We start from the raw sequence: 17,286 nt of genomic DNA on the forward strand, positions 1-17,286 counted from the left end.
GGCTTCTATGCTGACAGCAATTCTTGGGTCCCATTAGTGTGTATGTTAACCCTTTAGGGCCCATTCCTGAAACATCCACCCAGCCATTGTGAGACACTGACCTTGTCTTTGGATTGCTCTCCTATACTGGGGCTCCCAGAGTGCTTTCTCCAGCAGTGCTGGAAGCAAGTGAGCAAAGGCAGCAGTCTGGGGTTGAGGGCACTAGCAGTCATCTTATTGTGGGTGAAGGCAGTGTCAACAAACAATAGGCAGAAACCTGCCCAGTTCCCAAGTGTCTTTTTCCCTGTTGCATGATGCAACGTGGCAGGGGATGGGGCCAGACAAGGAAGCCCTGGACTGCTAGCTTGTATCAGAGTGCCCAGCTGTATAAAGGACAGGAGGGACTATTATGACATTTTACAAATGAATGTTACCTCCTGGCCTGGAATTCTGGAGTTTTGGTCGCCTTGTCTCCAAAAGGACAGCACAGGAAAAGAAACAGGCCAGAGAGACCGTCCATGAAAAAGATAAGTGTCCTGGAGAGACTTTCACATGAAGAGAGACTGAGAATAAGTTTAGAGAGAGGAAAATAAGAGGGGATATGAGAGAGGTAAACAGAAAAATGAATGGTCTGGAGAAGGGAAATCGCTCTTACTTATCCTTTCTCATAATACAAAATCCAGTAGACGTTTTGGGAAAGGCAGCAAATTTAAAACTGCTAAAAGGAATTCCTATTTACATAATGCATGATTAACCTGTGGAACTCACTGTCACAAAGTTAGAAGTTTCAGAGTAGCAGCCGTGTTAGTCTGTATTTGCAAAAAAGAAAAGGAGTACTTCTGGCACCTTAGAGACTAACAAATTTATTTGAGCATAAGCTTTGAGCTGTAGCTCACGAAAGCTTATGCTCAAATAAATTTGTTAGTCTCTAAGGTGCCACAAGTACTCCTTTTCTTTTTGCAAAGTTAGAAGTGACACCAAAGATTAAAAATAGGATTAGACGCTTATGTGAATAATAAGATCCACAGTTATATTGGCTAGGATGAAAATTCTCCTCCTGGGCATGGGCCAAAGCATGCCATGCTTGGGCTTGTGGTTAAAGCACTGGACTGTGACCTGGGAAGTCTGGGTTTCATTTCCTGGCTCTGCCATGGACTTCCTGTATGACTCTGGGCAAATCGCTTTGGGCCTGATTTTTCAGAAGTGCCATTGATTTCTATCCCTCCAAGTCCTCTCTCTCCTCTTCATTACAGACTCTGCTACATGACTGGGCACCTACAGAAACTGCTGCTTGCTCTGTGGTTACAGGTGCATTTCCTAGAATGGAGCCCAAGCTCAGTTGCTTGGAAAACTTGACTCAGGGCTGTGCGGTGGTGGCTCAGGGGGAACAGCCCTTTGGAGGATCATTGCTTAGAGCTGTGGTTTCTGCTTGACTGTATCAGACTGAAACTGGTAACAGCAGTAGAAGGCGACAGAGCCCTTTAGTTACCCTGTCCAAACTGCACATGGGGGTTAGTCTCTCATGTATGTGGGCTTCAAAGAGATTTGTATTGTTGATTCAGTGCAAGAGCTCTCTTTCCTTTTGAACCGCACTGGAGGGGACACCAGCCTGTTTGGGAAGAGAGGAGAGTTCAGCCTCTATAGCCCACTCAGTTCCCAGGCTCTGTGCTGTGATTGCTGTCCATGCACTGGGAACTGGATGAGACCCTCAGTTTATTCCACACTGGCCTCTAAACAGTCTTCTGACAGACAGGACTTTAGAGGACTAGATGGGTCCATGGAGGGGCCTTTGGCTGCTTTGCCTTTTCCTAACACCTTGGAAACAGAGCATTGCTTGTTAACTCAGGATTATGAAGGGCTTTCTAGGAGGTGGCCAGAATCCACATGGAGCTGAGTACCTGCTCTTGTGGGGGTGGTATTTTCACTTGTATGTCCACCTCCTGCAGGGCCAAAACAGGAAGTCTGCTTGTGACATAGTTGAGAAACAGGAATTGATGGACCCTCTGTTCTCTCCTAGGGCTGTCAGAGCCGCTGGGCTTGGAGATGCAATGTGTGTCAGTAGAACACAAGTGCCTCTGGCTGATCTCTGCAGGGTGAATGTCACGGTCTACGATGGGGACCTAGAAAGATCCGTGCTGCCGCTCTCAACCTCCCTGACCTGGCATCTCACTGATACTTGAAAGCAATGGAGGCCAAATACATATCAATTTTTATGTCTTAAAAAAAAATAAATTGGAAAAATAATCCCCCGGTCCCACTATGTGAATCTGGATGATGATGACGATGGGCTCAGGAACCACTTTCTGGGCAGCCCAGCTACAATCTCTGCCCTCCACCTTTCAGCATCACACCAATGCTTGTTACAGCTAGCACCCCAACCACTCTGGGAGTATGGGGACACACTTGCATGCTCAAGAAATCCCCACTCCCTCCAAGTCCTGAGATCAGGCGCTCCTTGGCAGGCCCTTTAGGCTCCTTTGGAACATTATGCAGCGCTAATGGCTGTTGTTGTTCATAGCTAGAAGGGACAAGTACTTGGGTTAGGAAATGGCCCAGAGCCTGCAATGGAGCAGGGGCTGTGAGCTGGCAGGAAAAGGGGTGCTTAGGGGCTGGAGAAGCACAGTGTCTGCTCTCTGCTAGACCTTTCCCTGCAGGAGCTCTCTGCAGATGCCTTTTAGTATCAGAAGGGGAGGTATAAGTGATTGTGTTTATACAGGGAGTAGGAGGAGGACAGATTCCTCCCCTGTGTGCGAGCTGGGCTTTACTGAAGAGTGAGCTGAGTATGGGCTTCAGCAAGTTTAATGTTTCCTGCTGACTCCCCTTGAGCGTCTTCAGGACCCTGGGTTCCCTTCCCGGCCAGCAAAACACAAACAGGGCCGAAACCAACTGCATTTGCTACAAAAGCAGCAGCTCTGTACTTCAAGGTTCAAGAACTGCTAATGTCTCGTCCTCCCAGCATCTCCTGCTGCTGCTTTGCTAAGACTGTGTGTTCCCTCTGCAGTGACAAAGATCTTGTCAGGATATATAGCTGCATGTAATGGTAGCTGCTGCTCAGCCTCTGGGCTCTGGCTCTCCTCTGGTTAATGGTTTCCTGTGTGCTGCTTTCTAGATACCCATCAGCAGCAACCCTGTGTTTGACTGTGCTGCTCTGGCAAAAAGAACCTTGACATTTGGTTATTATGAATTTACTATAGTCTCTCACCAGCCCCCAAAGTCTGCTGGGTGCTGTTCAAACAAACGCAAAGAGCTCTCCCAGTCTAATTTTAGAGGTGACATGGTGAGGTGAGGGGAACAACCCGTCAAAGCAGACAAGGGGAGAAAAGACAAGGTCCAGCAGTAAGGTCATGCAGTGACTCAGTACAGCTGTGTACGTTTCTAGAGGCTCTAATTACCAGTGGTTTTGTCTTAAATAACAATAACCACTGACTCATTTCTTATGAGTATTGTGGGAAGAGTGAGTCTTCAGTGCCACTCTGCTCTGCAAAACGACTGCAGCAATGGCTGCTTCGTATCCCGTGGATCTGTTCCTCGTGTGTCAGTCACAGGTCTGCCATCTGGTCAGATAAGAATTGGGAGGGGGCCCTGTGGGAAGAGGGCAGCATGAAAAAACTTGGGAGAGGATGTTTACAAAATGTCAGCAGCAGATAACACCCTCCAGCCCCTGCGTTCTCTACAGTCTCACCCCCAGACTACTTTCTGGGTGCCGTGGGTGGACATATTCAACACTTGGGCAAAGCACAATAACACTTCTACAGGTCACAAGAGAGAATCCTGAGGGACTGACAGGCCCAGGTGAACTCTGATGTAGGGCTGTAATCCTCTAGGTCACTGGTTCCTATCTGGACCTGATCAAGGGGACTGGCAGGTTAAGGGGGCGTGGTGAATAGGATACATGCAGCCTTTCACCTCTAGGTCACTGGTTCCAGTCCAGCATATGTCAGTAGTGACCAAAGGCTCTTCCCATCTGATACTTGTTCTTTAGCTGCTGTGTGAAATGATTTGATGGGCCTCAATACAGATTCTGGTGGGCTGGTATCCACAGCACACGTACCACCCCTAGCTTGGATGCTAGACTCCCTCCTTGTTGGTAGACCCAGCAGGGAGGCCAAGAACTGAATGAACTATGGAGACCTCTTGCCCCAAAGGGGGATCTCTCAGGTGGGGAAGAGGGATACTGTACTTGACCTGTGGAAAAACAGAGGCCTCAAGTCTCCAGGGCTGTCAATTCGGCACCTTTCAGGAGTACTAAATTTTTTTTTTTCAATTGCTAAGTGAGCAGGAAACCCCCACCACATCACCACCCCAGCCCCCACCTCTCTGTCTCACTGCCTGGGCTCAAGAAGAAACTTGTTACATGTACAAATGCAGTTGCAGAAGTGGGTTGTTTGTGAAAGGAACATACAGGGTGTGTGTCTCTCACTGTGTCACTGCAAGGAGGCCAGGCAGGGACTGTCCAACAGGGAGTTCCCTGCTCTCGGCCAGCCTCCAGCCCCAGATGGTGCCTGGGGCGGGCAGGGGGTTGGGTTGGGGTTACTCCAGGAAATCGCATCTCAATGCAACAGCAATGTCATTGCACACAGAGAAGGCAGCACGTCACTGTGTGCCCGGGTTGCATCCCTCCCGAAGAATGGAGTGTCCCTGTAAGTGGAAGCCACTGTCACTAAATCTGTTTATCTAGAGAAGCTGTTAACAAAGAGAAGGAAATGAGTTGGAAGGGTGATGTTTGCTGGAGTGACTGGCTCCGGGCATGTCCGTGCTCTGGCTGAATGGCAGGGACACAGGGGAGGGAGAGCCGAGGGGTGACTGGGGAAATGAGGACAGTTATTTGAGTTGGTATTGGGCTGCCTGCAACCTTTTGCTGTGTCCGTGAGTGCTTGGGGGAGATGTTTGGAATACACGGCAGCCTGTCATTGCGTCGTGAATAGACACTAATGACAGTGGTCATGAATGGGGTGGGGGTAATGAACATAGGATGAAGTCCTGTCCCAGGCAGATTGTCCCCATCTCAGACACAGAGCAGCTGAGAGCTCATTGTCTTACACTTGAGTTTGTCAGACCAATAAAGTATCATTGCACTCAGGTGTGTGCACTGGGGTGTCTGAGAGTTGAGAGGCCGCGAGAGTCTCTTCCCCCCACACTCCTCCCCCTGGGAGAGCCTGCCTTCAGGGCTGCTCGAAGAGGAAGTACAGTCAGTTATTTTAACAAGCGCTGTCACTGTTTTCAGTGTGGGGAGGAGGCGGAGGGATAAACAGAGCCCTCGCTCTCCAAACTAGGACTTAATCTGTGCAGGGCTGGCTCTGCTCCTCCACTGCCACTGCCGCGGGCTCTTCACCTGCAGGAACTTGGCTCCGCTGCATCGGATCAGGTCACAAGGGCTTTTCCCACCTTTTCCCTTTCCTCCTTTCCCTTAGTTTTGTGTTTTCCGTTTGTGTGGTGTTTGGGTGGGGGGAGGAAGTGAGGGCTTTGGGGAAGGGGGTGAATCTCTGGCTCAGTGAGTATAGTCTGAGCGGGTACCTCACCCCACCATACTGGTTAAAAGGCAGGGAGGACAGGCCCTGGGCAGGAGGAGATAACCAGATCCCAGGGTGAACTCTGAGCCCTTCAGCCTACTCCTTGCTGAGCTGTTTCACTGTGGAATGGAACAGAGCTGCCCTGTTGTGCTACCAGTTTCCTGAACGTTGACACGAAGGGTCTTGGAGCAGAAGCCCCCGGTGCATGCAACTTTAGTCACAGTGCCACCCTGCTGCACACAAGTGTGAATTGACCTCGGAGAGAAAGAGAGGGGTCTCCTGGGGGACACGAGTCTCCAGCTGCACGACCTGCCTGTTGGTTTGTTGTTGCCCGTATGCCATCAATGCACCCAGCACGCTAATGGGGCTCAGGAAATAACAAAGTCATTCTGTGCAGCCAGGGACTCTTGTTCGCAGGAAAAGCCCCTGGCGCAGGTCTGCCCTGAAGAGCTGATAATCTCACCGGGAATTCATTCTCTACTAGTTTGTGAGGGTGGGCCGATGACTCCTGGGCTCTCAGAAGCTCCCTTCTCTCTGGCATTAATGAGCAGTTCCCTTGTACTGTGGTTCTGCTGGGAGCTGTCCCCACGCCATGTCACAGGGAGGCCCGTGGCTTTTGTGTGGGTCTCTGTGTTTTCAGCTGCCCATGAGCCTGTAGCTGAGTGACTAGGGCTCTGCTGACTTCCCTGCATGCTTTCAGCTAGTCTTTCCAGCTTCCCCATTGGGAAGCACTTACGCTTGTTTACACATGATCGTGTCCAGCTGTAACATTATGGGCAAAGCTATACTGCTCTGAGTCCTTTAGCCTGGTTTCATTGTATCCATGCTAGGCAGCTGTCATAGCCTACAAACAGCCCTTCAGATGGACCCCTGCCAGGAATTTCTCCATCTTGCTCCTGTGTGCCTGGGAGAAAACACTGGAACCCAGGCAGGGAGCTGCAAATCAGACAGCTGGGCTGTTGGACAAGACAGACTTTTTGTGAACAGTGCGTCCCTTGGTTTGAGTCTGTTGAAACCCCAGTGCGTGAGCCCCAGAGCCATATATACTATAAGATAGGATGGCCCTGAGGGATGACACTGGAGTCTGCTGCAGAACATCAGCTCAGGACCAGCTTCCTTACGCTGTGCATCTTGGGCCTCGCAGTGCACCCAAGGTGCTGGGGGAGCCAGTCTAACTCCCACCAGTCCTTACTTTGCTCTTATGCATGGAATTCTGCAGAGGGCTCTTGGATAGATAAGAAACACTAATGTCCTTCCTTCCCTGAGTCTTGAGTAACCCCTAAGACACTGGTTTTCAACCTTTTTTCATTTGCCGACCCCTAAAAAATTTCAGATGCAGGTGCAGACGTCTTTGGAAATCTTAGATATAGTCTGCGGACCCTCAGGGTTCACGGACCACAGGTTGAAAACCACTGCCCTAAGATGATTAAAACAGAAACCACATGGTCTTCTTTCTTCCCTCCTCCCCCCAACCCCTCCACCCCTGATGCCTGCTCAGTTTTTGCACTTCATTCTGCTTGGACAATGGAACTGAATCAGTCATTTTTGCTTTATGGATCTCCCACACTAGCTCAAGGCTGCAGTGTTGGTGTTGCAAACACAATAGGGGATTGCTTAAATCTATACAAAACACTTTTATCTTTGGCCTTTGTTTAAAAAAAATCCAATATTGTACAGGAATATTTCTATTGGTTTTAAGATTGGCAAACCCTTAGTTTTACAAAACTTAAGGCCTAAGTCAGTTTGATGGGATCCCTTTAAGCAGGCTGAGAGCTGACTTTGGGCTGTAGGCAGAGCAGTGAAAAGAGTCTTGCTGATGAGGAGAGGAGTGCACTGAGAGGCTGAGGCAGCCTATGCTCTGTCATCTGGGGTTGGTGTATAGCTGTGGGAATTGTGAAATGCTCTGCTCTTTGGTGCTAGCCTGAGGCTTGCATTGCACATGGGCCACCTAGGAAGAGGGGAGCTAGGATGATCTTATTTGGTAACTCTCTCTTTATAGGAGCATGTGCTGAAGTTGGTCAGGATGGCTGGGTATGTTTTGGGAGTGCAATGGGGAAGGCGATCTGTGGAGTCTGAGGCACTACCGTGCAGAATGGCAGGGGGCAAGAAGTGGTTAGTAAAATTCCCAGCTGGTTTCTGACTCTCCCTCTCCCACTGTCCTACAGACAGAACCCTGAAAGAGTTCAGTTCCTGTGCAGGGTAGTGGGGAGAGTTGTCACCCTTTGCTTCGTCCAGACATTTTGCTTGTAATGGTGGATGGAGAGAAATTATACCTTCAGGAGTAACCCATTCCCATTGCACTTGCTCCCTGTAAAGAACCGCAAAGCCCCTGTATTCTCCTCCTTAAAACTAACTTCTGCCATGAGGTCTACAAAACCCTCAGTGATGGCTAGGCAATCAGTGTGCCGTGACGGCTGTTTATTACTCCAGCTGTCGCTATCTCACTGTCACCTGCAGCTCCCCGCCTCAGTTTAGTGTCTCCGCTTTTTTTTTTGTCTTGTACTCACCAGAAAAAGGTGTGACTTCGTTCACTGATTTAAAAAAAAAAGTGTTTTTTAGATGGAGTTAGGCCTCTCAGTGTAAAATCTCAGTGAGGACAAGTCACAGATGGTTTTATTTTGATGTAGTTAGTGGAGGTAAACCCAATACCACCCTACACACACCTGAAGTTTACTTCACTCGCTATATCCAGGTAAAAGCTACTCATGCCTTGTTTACACTGGGATTTGATATAAAAAAAGCTGTCTCTATGTAAAAATGCACCTCTTTTGCCCGTGAAGACATGGCCAGAGTGCTTTGGGGGAGTGTAGGGTTGTGGGGGTTGGTAGCAGGGGTTGGGGGAATTAGGGGGCAGGTCTTACCAGCACTCCTGTGAGTCAGATCCTTACTGCATGAGAGCAGGAGGGAGCCTGTCAGAGAGCCTTCAGGTCTGGGTGGTGCCGTGGTGGGTGTCTGAAGAGGGCGGGTGGTGGTTGTTTGGGGGTGAGTGGTGTTTTCTCAGCTTCTCTCCAGGCCTTGTCTTGATTGGGAAAAGGGTGTTTGTTAGCTGATCATGTTAACCCTATGGTGGCTGCCCTTGGTTACAACAGGACCAGCCAACTAATGTGTTTTTCAGCAGTTTCAATCAAGGGGTATTTATGATACAAGTCATGGACAGGTCACAGGCCATGATTTTGTTCTTGCCTGTGAGCTGTCCATGACTGTTACTAAAAATACCCATGATTAAATTGTAGCCTTAATTATAACATGAGGCTTGAAGGTGTGAGGGTGCTTGGCAGGCTAAAGCTGGGGGATCTGGGGTTTTATTGAGAAAGGCTCTTTGTGAGAAGACCTTGAGGAGGGATTATTCAATGCGATGACTTCAGGCAGCGGAGGCAGGCAGCCTTAATATATTTAAGCAAGAATGGAATGACCAGGAATTTATAAAATGAAAGGGGGCTTAGTCAGTTCCATGTTTGCTGGGAAAGGAGGTAGCCACCTGACTTGCCCTTAGATGGGTTTGGAGGGAAATTTTGTAATGACCATGCCTTTCTCTCACAATTGCATTTGATGATGGAAGGATTATTGGCTGTTTGCTCCTTTTTTCCTGGGAGTCTGCATGCTGCCCTCCGGCACAAAAAATATAAAGGTGCATGATGAACTGGGATAGTAGAGGTGTCAGCAAAGTTGTCTTTTTTTTTCTGGTTCTTTACTCCTGTGTAAGCTACGCTGGGCTTCTGAGTCAGAAGTAATTCTGTAGTATAGTCCTTTCACTGAACTGGGCTGCTGTTGGCTGGGATGTCCTCTGGCTGTGCCATGGAGTAAAGCGTGTGAGTTAGCAGCCTCTGCGCTGACACTGCATGCCATTGCTCTTCCGTCTGTTCCATTCTTGGTGGGAGCTAGGCACTAAAGTGAGAGTGAAGAGATTGCCTGTCTCAAGAGCATGTCGTTGTCACTGTGCTGCTTCCTTCCTAGGTGGAGCAGGCTGGAGAAAGCAAACAGCAACTAGAAGGGGAGGGAGATGTAACCAGGTCACTAGGGTGGGTCTGGGGAAGTGAAGAAAGAGAGAGATGGAAAAGAGTAAGGAAAAGGAGGAGGAGTGGCAGACAGGGATGGGGAGGAAGAGCCAGACAGAAAGGCAGTCCCTGGCTATTGAGTGCAATATAATGACGGTGAATAAGGGGAAATGAACCCACCCCACTGAGCTCATAACCCTGGAGCACGTGCATTTTATTTCAGAAATAGCTTGAGTATCTTGTGCCTAGTGTTACACATTTAGCGAATGACCAGCGTCTGCAGCTGTGGACTGTTGGCTACACATGGTTAGCAAGAGAGGATGGTTCCTGTGTCCAGTGAAATGTTGTCTAGAGCAGTGCTACTCAAAGTGGTGGTCCACGGACTGGTGCCAGTCCGCGAGCCATCGGCTGCCGGTCTGCGCACACATTGGAAAAAAAAAATGCCCGTCCCTCTCGGATAGCTTGAGAAGCACTGGTCTAGAGCAGTGGTTCTCAACCAGGGGAATGTGTACCCCTAGGGGTACGCAGAGGTCTTCCAGGGGGTGCATCAACTCATCTAGATATTTGCCTAGTTTTACAACTGGCAACAAGCACTAGCAAAGTCGGTGCAAACTAAAATGTCATACAGACAATGACTTGTTTGTTCTGCTTTAGATACTGTACGCTAAAGGGTAAGTACAATATTTATATTCCAATTGATTTAATTTACAATTATATAGTGAAAATGAGACAATACACAATTTTTCAGTACTAGTGGCTGTGAAACTTTTTTTTATTTTATGTCTGATTTTTGTAAAGCAAGTTGTTTTTAAGTGAGGTGAAACTTGGGGGTATGCAAGACAAATCAGACTCCTGCAAGGGGCACGGTAGTCTGGAAAGGTTGAGAGCCACTGGTCTAGAGTAACTGGGAGGAGCCCCTAATGAAGGTGGCTGACATGTCATGTTGGTGTGTGATGGAGTTGGTCTCTCAGTGGTTACAGCTGGGTGTCTCTGAGGTGTCACCCACAGAGAGGCCTTCACTGGACACTGTGAGCTGCACATGCAGAGATCTCAGGGCCATGGGGAAGTCCTTTGCTGCTTACTGCACTGTAAATAGCCAGTCTGTTCTAGGCACCTCACCGGCATGCTGGGGGCCCCATCCCTTCATGTGATTTGAGTTCCCTGGATCAAACTGACTGGAACCGAGGATTGTCTAGAGGATCTTCCTCACCACTTTCTTCTCACAAGAAATAGGGAGATCATACTGCTCAGCGTTCCCGGGCCACAGCCAGTCTGAGGGACAGCAAAGGGCTTTTGTATATCATGTGTTCATGGCACTCTGTCACTAGCCACTAAGCCTGAAGGTGAGCAGCTGCACTCGTTCTTCTCACATACATTGGCACTTGTTGCAGTTCATCAACTGAATGAAGCTTAAAATAGAAAACAAACACAACCAGGAGCCCAACCCCCTCTGCAGCTGCTCCCTGTACAGTAATTCAGCATCTCAGTTGTAGAGGTGGGGAACCAAGAAGGGGATGAGACCTCTGTGCTGTCAGCGACAATGTATTCCAGAGCCCTCCATGTCCTAGCAGCCCTTCCGCTGGGCTCAAATGGCAGATAAGGAGAGACAGTTGTCTCACTAAGGGCCTGATCCTGCAAAGTGCTGAGGGCTCATATCAAGGTGTTGAACAGTAGGAGCTTCAAGGGGAGCCATGTACCTCCCAATATCAGGCCTGTCGTCTTGCTCTCATGAGCAGGGGCTGTGTTTCTTGGGTTGTTCATCAGTCTGATAGCGAATGGGAGTGATAGCAGGGGCTGGGTGAAAGCAGATGGGAGAGCTGGTGTACGTGAGACAAGCTCTCTGCTAAATTTTGGTCCCTGCTGTGAAAACCGTCAAAGAATCCTGTAGCTCAGAGATTTTCATCTGCTGTCAGAAAACCATTGTGGAGTGTTGCTCTGTGTGATTAAATTGCTGCTACATCCTTCCCCAGAGGTGTGTGCATTTCAGTGCTGTGTGAGGTGTCTGTACCCTCAGTATAAAGTTAATAGAGTGCTTGCGTTCCCTGGGGTGGCAAGAGCAGTGTATAGAAATGTCAGTTGATGCTCAATTATTTTCAGACTCTGCTACCCTAGGGCCCTTATTCTGACTGAAGTTCCCCCACAGGCAGCTTCTGACTCTGTTTAACTGGATGCTTTGTGTATGCTTATTTTTACCAGAGATTTTCCCGAGCAATAAACCACAGAAAGCTTGGTGTCTCCCTGAAACCACAGAAAGCACACCTCCCACCTTTAAGACCACAGGGTCACAAGCACACCAGCTTTTCTGCACCACATCAGACGGTTGGCTCATCTAATCTGGTGTCCAGTGCCTAGTAGTACTTGAAAGGAAAAGAAATCTTCCCCCAGTGCGCTTGGCCAATTGTGCAGCACTGCGTGTGGGCTGGGGAAGGCGTGGAGGAGGGACCTGCAATGGCCGAGGCTGGGAAGGGGGATGGGTAGGGATCTCAGCAAATGGGAATTGAGGCAGCATCATACATGGGAAAATTAAATCCTGCCATGCTTAGAGGGTGGAGGAGTAGGAGATTTCTATGGATACCAAAGAGGAAGGAAAGCTATGGTATGTGAACTGAGCAGGAGTCATAATGCGCTCCCTGGACAAGCTCCCAGGCCTGTGCCCCTGGTCCCCTCAGCATCCTGATGGCAAGGACACAGCAGGTCCCAGAAGGTCTCTGTCATGCACAGAGGGCTATTAATAGCTCTCATACTTTCTGTGTTTTCCTGAGCTGAGGAGGCTGGCAGACCTCAACAGAGAAAAACCCCATCTAGCAAACCAGAAAGGGCCTTTTACTCACCCTGCCAGCCTTGGCACTCCATTAGCAAATCAGCAGTCTGCTAGAAGGGCATTGCCGCAGCCACTCAAAACATCCATGCCATGCTCTTGGCTTTGGCCAGTCAGGGATGGGGAAATTCCTGTGGCCTCCTGCCTGCCCCTCCCCTCTGTTTGAAAGGTTTCAGGGTAGCAGCCGTGTTAGTCTGTATTCGCAAAAAGAAAAGGAGTACTTGTGGCACCTTAAAGACTAACAAATTTATTTGAGCATAAGCTTTCGTGAGCTACAGCTCACTTCATCGGATGCATTGCATGCATAAATAAATAAATTTGTTAGTCTCTAAGGTGCCACAAGTACTCCTCTGTTTGAAACAAATTCTTGCCAAATCACTAACAATGCAGGGAGGAGGCCACAGGAACCCACCCGCTGCCCAAGAGCAAGAGCATATTCTGAATGCTGCTGGTCTGAGTCTCTGGAGCGCTGCCCTCCCAGCAGACTTGGTGGTGGGAGATGGTGTGCCACTACTGGCAGGGTATGTGAGGTAAAATGCCACTTTGGGATCTCATTTGGTTCTGGGCAGCTCAGTACCAGGAACATATTGAGAAAGTGGAGGAGCTCAAACAAGTAGTGCTAGAGGGACATCTAAAGGGTGAGCAAAGTAGCAGTCTGCAATCAGAGAAAGGTGTAAAGGGATCATTCCGTGTGACGTGCAGTGATGTAACTAGGGATAATTGGGGAGACCGGGAAACTTAGGCTGAATCTCAGGAAGCACTTCTGGAAAGAGAAATGTGCAAAGCCCTGGAAAATATGCAGGAGGGACCAATCATGCCTGGGCTCCAGGAGACGGAGTGACTGATTCCCCAGGCCCTTTCCATCTCTGTTTATACCCTTTTTGAAGACCTCATCAATATATTGTGTTACGCGAATGACTTGCTCTTGTGTACACTGGCCTTGTCTGAAGACAGCTTGAACAAAGGGCAGTTGTAGTTCAGTAACTTCGTGGGTGCACATCAGAGTCACAAGCTTATTGAAAGAGTATGGGACACAGAGGAAAGAGATGGGTTGGTAGCTCTTGGGATCTTCCAGTGGTTTTCCTGGTTTTGAAATAGCTATGACCTTTGCCCTGCATGAGATTTTTGGGATGCAGTTATCCTGGAAACATCAGTTGAGGAGGTGAAGCAGTCAGCTTTTGGGCCTAGGTGAAGTAGGAACTCTACAGATATAATCCAGACCTGGAGTCTTGCTGGTTTTTATAAGCTTCATGGCCTAGTCCAGTTCTTTGTCTGGAAAAGGAGCCATCTGGTTTGAATCCACACTAGGAGCCTGCTACCTCTCTGAAAGCTCAATTTTGACTGCATGGCTGAAGATTTATCCAAGTTCTGTGTATGTCCACTAGCTGGGATGCATTTGTGGTGACTGGAAACGCCTTTTTGCAAAGGGTAGAATAATCTCCAGAAAGCCTTTTGATGGTTTGCCAGGCTAGCCAGCTAGAGTGAGAACAGTCTATCTTAGGTGAATCACTGTCTGTCCATCGATCACACCTGGTTTGATCCAGCAGTTGAATGAATTCCTGTTTGTCACCAGCTGATTTAAATTCCTGGTAGAGCTTAATTGCCACTGACCACCACCTAGAGATGTACTGTCGGCAGTAGCCTCCAGGGATCAATTTATTTGCAGCTACCCAAATTAATTTGCAGAAAATTTGGTAAGTGTCATTTATACTGGTTGGACATGTCACGTCCAACTCAGCCGGTTGGCTGATAACTGTATCTAGTTCTGTTTGAAAGACCCACTGAGCTTTCAGAAAATTCCACTGGGCCTTGGTAAGGCATTTGTTGTTATTATCCACAGGTCTATGGTGATCAAAGATGGCTGATGCAGAGACTTTGGAAAAGCTTTAAACACCTTCCGCTTTATGGCCATTGGCAGCATTTGCCAAGATGATGATGTTGGGTGAAGAACCTGTGGCCCATCTGCTACTGTGAAAGCTTGCCATTTGCTTTGGTCACAGAGAAGTTGTAGGTCAGCAACTGATGACCTTCCTACTGGACTGACAACAGCACTCTCCATCTGTGTTTATTGTCAGGGTATCCCCAATTGTAACTCTGCAGTAGGGTCAGCAACCAAGGATAATGGTTAGGATTCCTGAAATCTTTCCTTATTATCTTCCTGCTAGTGCCCGGGCTCTTGTGTGCTCCTCCACTGGCTCTCCTGACCTACAATGCTGTCCCTGCAGGGTTGGTGCCCAGGGCTGCGTGTAGGGGGGCTCTGAATCTGCAGCTGCCTCTCTTTGTGCAAACTAAACCTGGGCAGGAAACTCCCAAGGATGGGACCGTGGAGCATGTTGCCTGGGGGAAAAGGCTCTTTCCAAGGTTACTTTATTCATGGTCTCTTCCAGCTCTAGGAGCTAGAGGACCCTGCCTGCGTGACTTTGCTACCTGTTTATTATGCTGGGGCCCCATCTGCCTCTTGTCAGAGTGATATGGTCCCCATTAGGAAAGCTCATCATGACCCTGATTGCAGTTCATTAGCAGATCAAAGCCACCACATTGTGAGGCTCTTACTAAGTTACAGAGGGATTATAATAATGCAAAGCTGTTTGTGACAAGAGCCAGGGCCCTGGAGTATGCAACATTATTTCTCTTCCCTCACCCCGGTGAATGCCAAATTGCCTCTGCAAGGCCCTTTTATCCAACATATTTCAGAGTGAACATATGTTCCTTCCCATCTTACCATCAAATAATATTTTAAAAAGCTTCAAAATCACAGCAAGATCATAGAAATCTGAAAGGCTGAGACAAATGACTGTTGCGGGGTCTCTCACAGCTCTGTGCATGCCCCTTGATCCCAACATGCAGTTGTCCTCCAGGTCTGGGCTCTGCACACAGTTCTGCCCCTCAAACCTGGGCTGTGGCACCCCCTTGGTGGTAGTCCCCACCTACAGCTCTGCCAAAGCACATTAGTCCTGGCCCTCAGAGATATGTCTACATATTTTGGAGCAAGCCTCCCAGCCCAGGCTGATAGATTCGGGCTAGCAGGGCTCTCACTAGTAGTCTAAAACTAGCTGGGCAGCTGGTGCTTTGAAATCGCCGTTTTGGCTGGAGCTTGGGCTCTAAAGCCTAGTGACAGGATTGGGCTTCAGAGCCTAAGCTCCAGCCCGAGTCACGACTCCAAAGCACTGACTACACAGCTAGTTTTAGAGCACAAGCCTGACTAGCTGGAGTCTGTCAACCCGGGCTGGGGGACTCACTCTCGCACACTCAAAAAAATGCTGTGTAGACAAACCCAAGTAGGACCTAAAAGATCCCATGATGTGATTTGGAAGATTTCTTTTGTTCTGCCAACCTGCACTAAAATTCCCTGCAATTTCCACTGGACGTGGGTTTATTTCTTCTTCCCTCTTAGATCTAAGATGTTGTGTAGCATTGCTGTGCAGCTGTTAAATAGCTGCCAAGTGTGTCCCACCCCGACAGTAAGTAACGTGATCCTTGTGTGTACTGGATGTAGCATTTTGGGACCCTTCCAGATAGAAGGAGCCATAGTAAAGTACCGTACAAAATGATTTAGCTCAGAGTTCAGATTGCTCAAGTGTATTTGCTCTCAAGAATGTCAACCTGAAAACGGAAGGAAATGGTGTTAAGACAAGTTATTCCCACCCACCACAATAGCAGCATCCAGGCATTTAGCGTACCACCAGCATGACCTTGAGTGTGACCATGCACCAGTGCGCGAGCAACTCTGTAAGGCTGCTCAGAGCTTCTCTAGATGACATGGTGGTTAAAGTTCTGTTGGCCAGCTTGCGTTAGCCCTGCCACTGTTGCTCACTGTGGTGGAGCTGCATGATGCTAGTGCAATGGTAGGAGAATATCGGAAAATCTGCCATGTAGACAAAGCCCTTCATGTTCACTTTCGATTTAGCAGGACTGTAGCCCACAAGTCACCCATGCTAGAACTTCAAAGACCTCTGCAGTGCACAATCATGCCTCCCACCTTCCAGCACTATGCCACTGTAATGTAACGATACTTAGTTTAAAATTACAGTTCTGGGATTTTTACATACCATATGCCAGGCAGAGGGGGAAGGAGGAATTAATCATATGCTCACTATCTCTTACTTATCAAGACTGTGGTAACTACGGCAGCATTAAACTCATGAGTCACACGATGAAGATCTGGGAGAAAGTTATTGATAAGAGACAATGAAGAAAAGTAAAGGTCAGTGACTATCAGTTTGGATTCGTGATAGGCAAGTCACCAATGGATGCTATCTTTGCATTAAGATTGCTGTGGAAAAATATAGAAAAAAGAGGAAAACATTGCACCTGGTATTCGTGGATCTTAAGAAGGCTTATGACTGTGTTTCAAGAGAGGTTGGCTGGTGGTATGAGAACGAAGCAGATACCTGACGACTATATCAGACTTGTCCAGGGCATTTATGAGGGTGGTGTTACCACAGTTAAAAGGCCACGTGGAGAAACTGAACAGTTTCTAGTAAGAACTGGAATGTGTCAAGGCTCATCACTGACCCCCTTTTTGTTTGTCTTGGTGCTTGATGCGCTTACAGAAAATATCCAGGCGCATGTTTTTGCAGACAATGTGCTAGTACGTGGAAGAAGATGGAGATGCGTACTTGAAAGAAATGGCATGAAAATCAGCAAAAATAAAACTGTGTGTGTGTCTGTAGATTTGATTATACATGAAAGGAAGACAATGAGACTGTAAGTCTTTGGGGCCAGCCACTATCAAGGGCACAGAGGTTCAAATGCCTAGGTTAGGTAGTACAGGATAATAGTGAACTCAACAATGAATTTATAAGCAGAACAGAAAAGGTATGGACTAACTGGAGAGAAGTGAGCGGCATGGTTTATGATAGGAGAGTGCCTATCAAATTGAAAAGTAAGCCCTGGTCTATACTTGGTGGGGGGAGGGAATCGATCTAAGTTGCACAACTTCAGCTAAGTGAATAACATAGCTGAAGTCGAGGTACTTAGATCA

The 17,286-nt window shown here is 48.2% G+C and overlaps 1 protein-coding gene across 24 annotated transcripts in view; it reads left to right on the forward strand.

Moving 5' to 3' along the window:
• The window catches only part of DGKZ (diacylglycerol kinase zeta), a 104,927-nt gene that overhangs the window by 43,839 nt on the left and 43,802 nt on the right, over window positions 1-17,286 (forward strand). For 6 of the 24 annotated variants that reach the window (XM_043515626.1, XM_038405211.2, XM_043515628.1 and 3 more), the window contains exon 1: window positions 5,189-5,344. The exons of 14 other annotated variants lie outside the window; for them this stretch is intronic. Coding sequence is in view for 1 of the 10 variants with exons in the window: in XM_043515631.1 (XP_043371566.1) it covers window positions 4,342-4,619 (278 nt within the window). In the remaining 9 variants the exon portion in view is untranslated. Of the gene's footprint in view, window positions 1-4,326; window positions 4,620-5,187; window positions 5,345-17,286 lie in introns of those variants that run through there. 4 more of the 24 variants (XM_043515624.1, XM_043515627.1, XM_043515625.1 and 1 more) reach the window with 2 other exon arrangements.

This window comes from Dermochelys coriacea, chromosome 6, assembly GCF_009764565.3.
Source record: "Dermochelys coriacea isolate rDerCor1 chromosome 6, rDerCor1.pri.v4, whole genome shotgun sequence".
In the NCBI taxonomy this organism is placed as follows: domain Eukaryota; kingdom Metazoa; phylum Chordata; order Testudines; family Dermochelyidae; genus Dermochelys; species Dermochelys coriacea.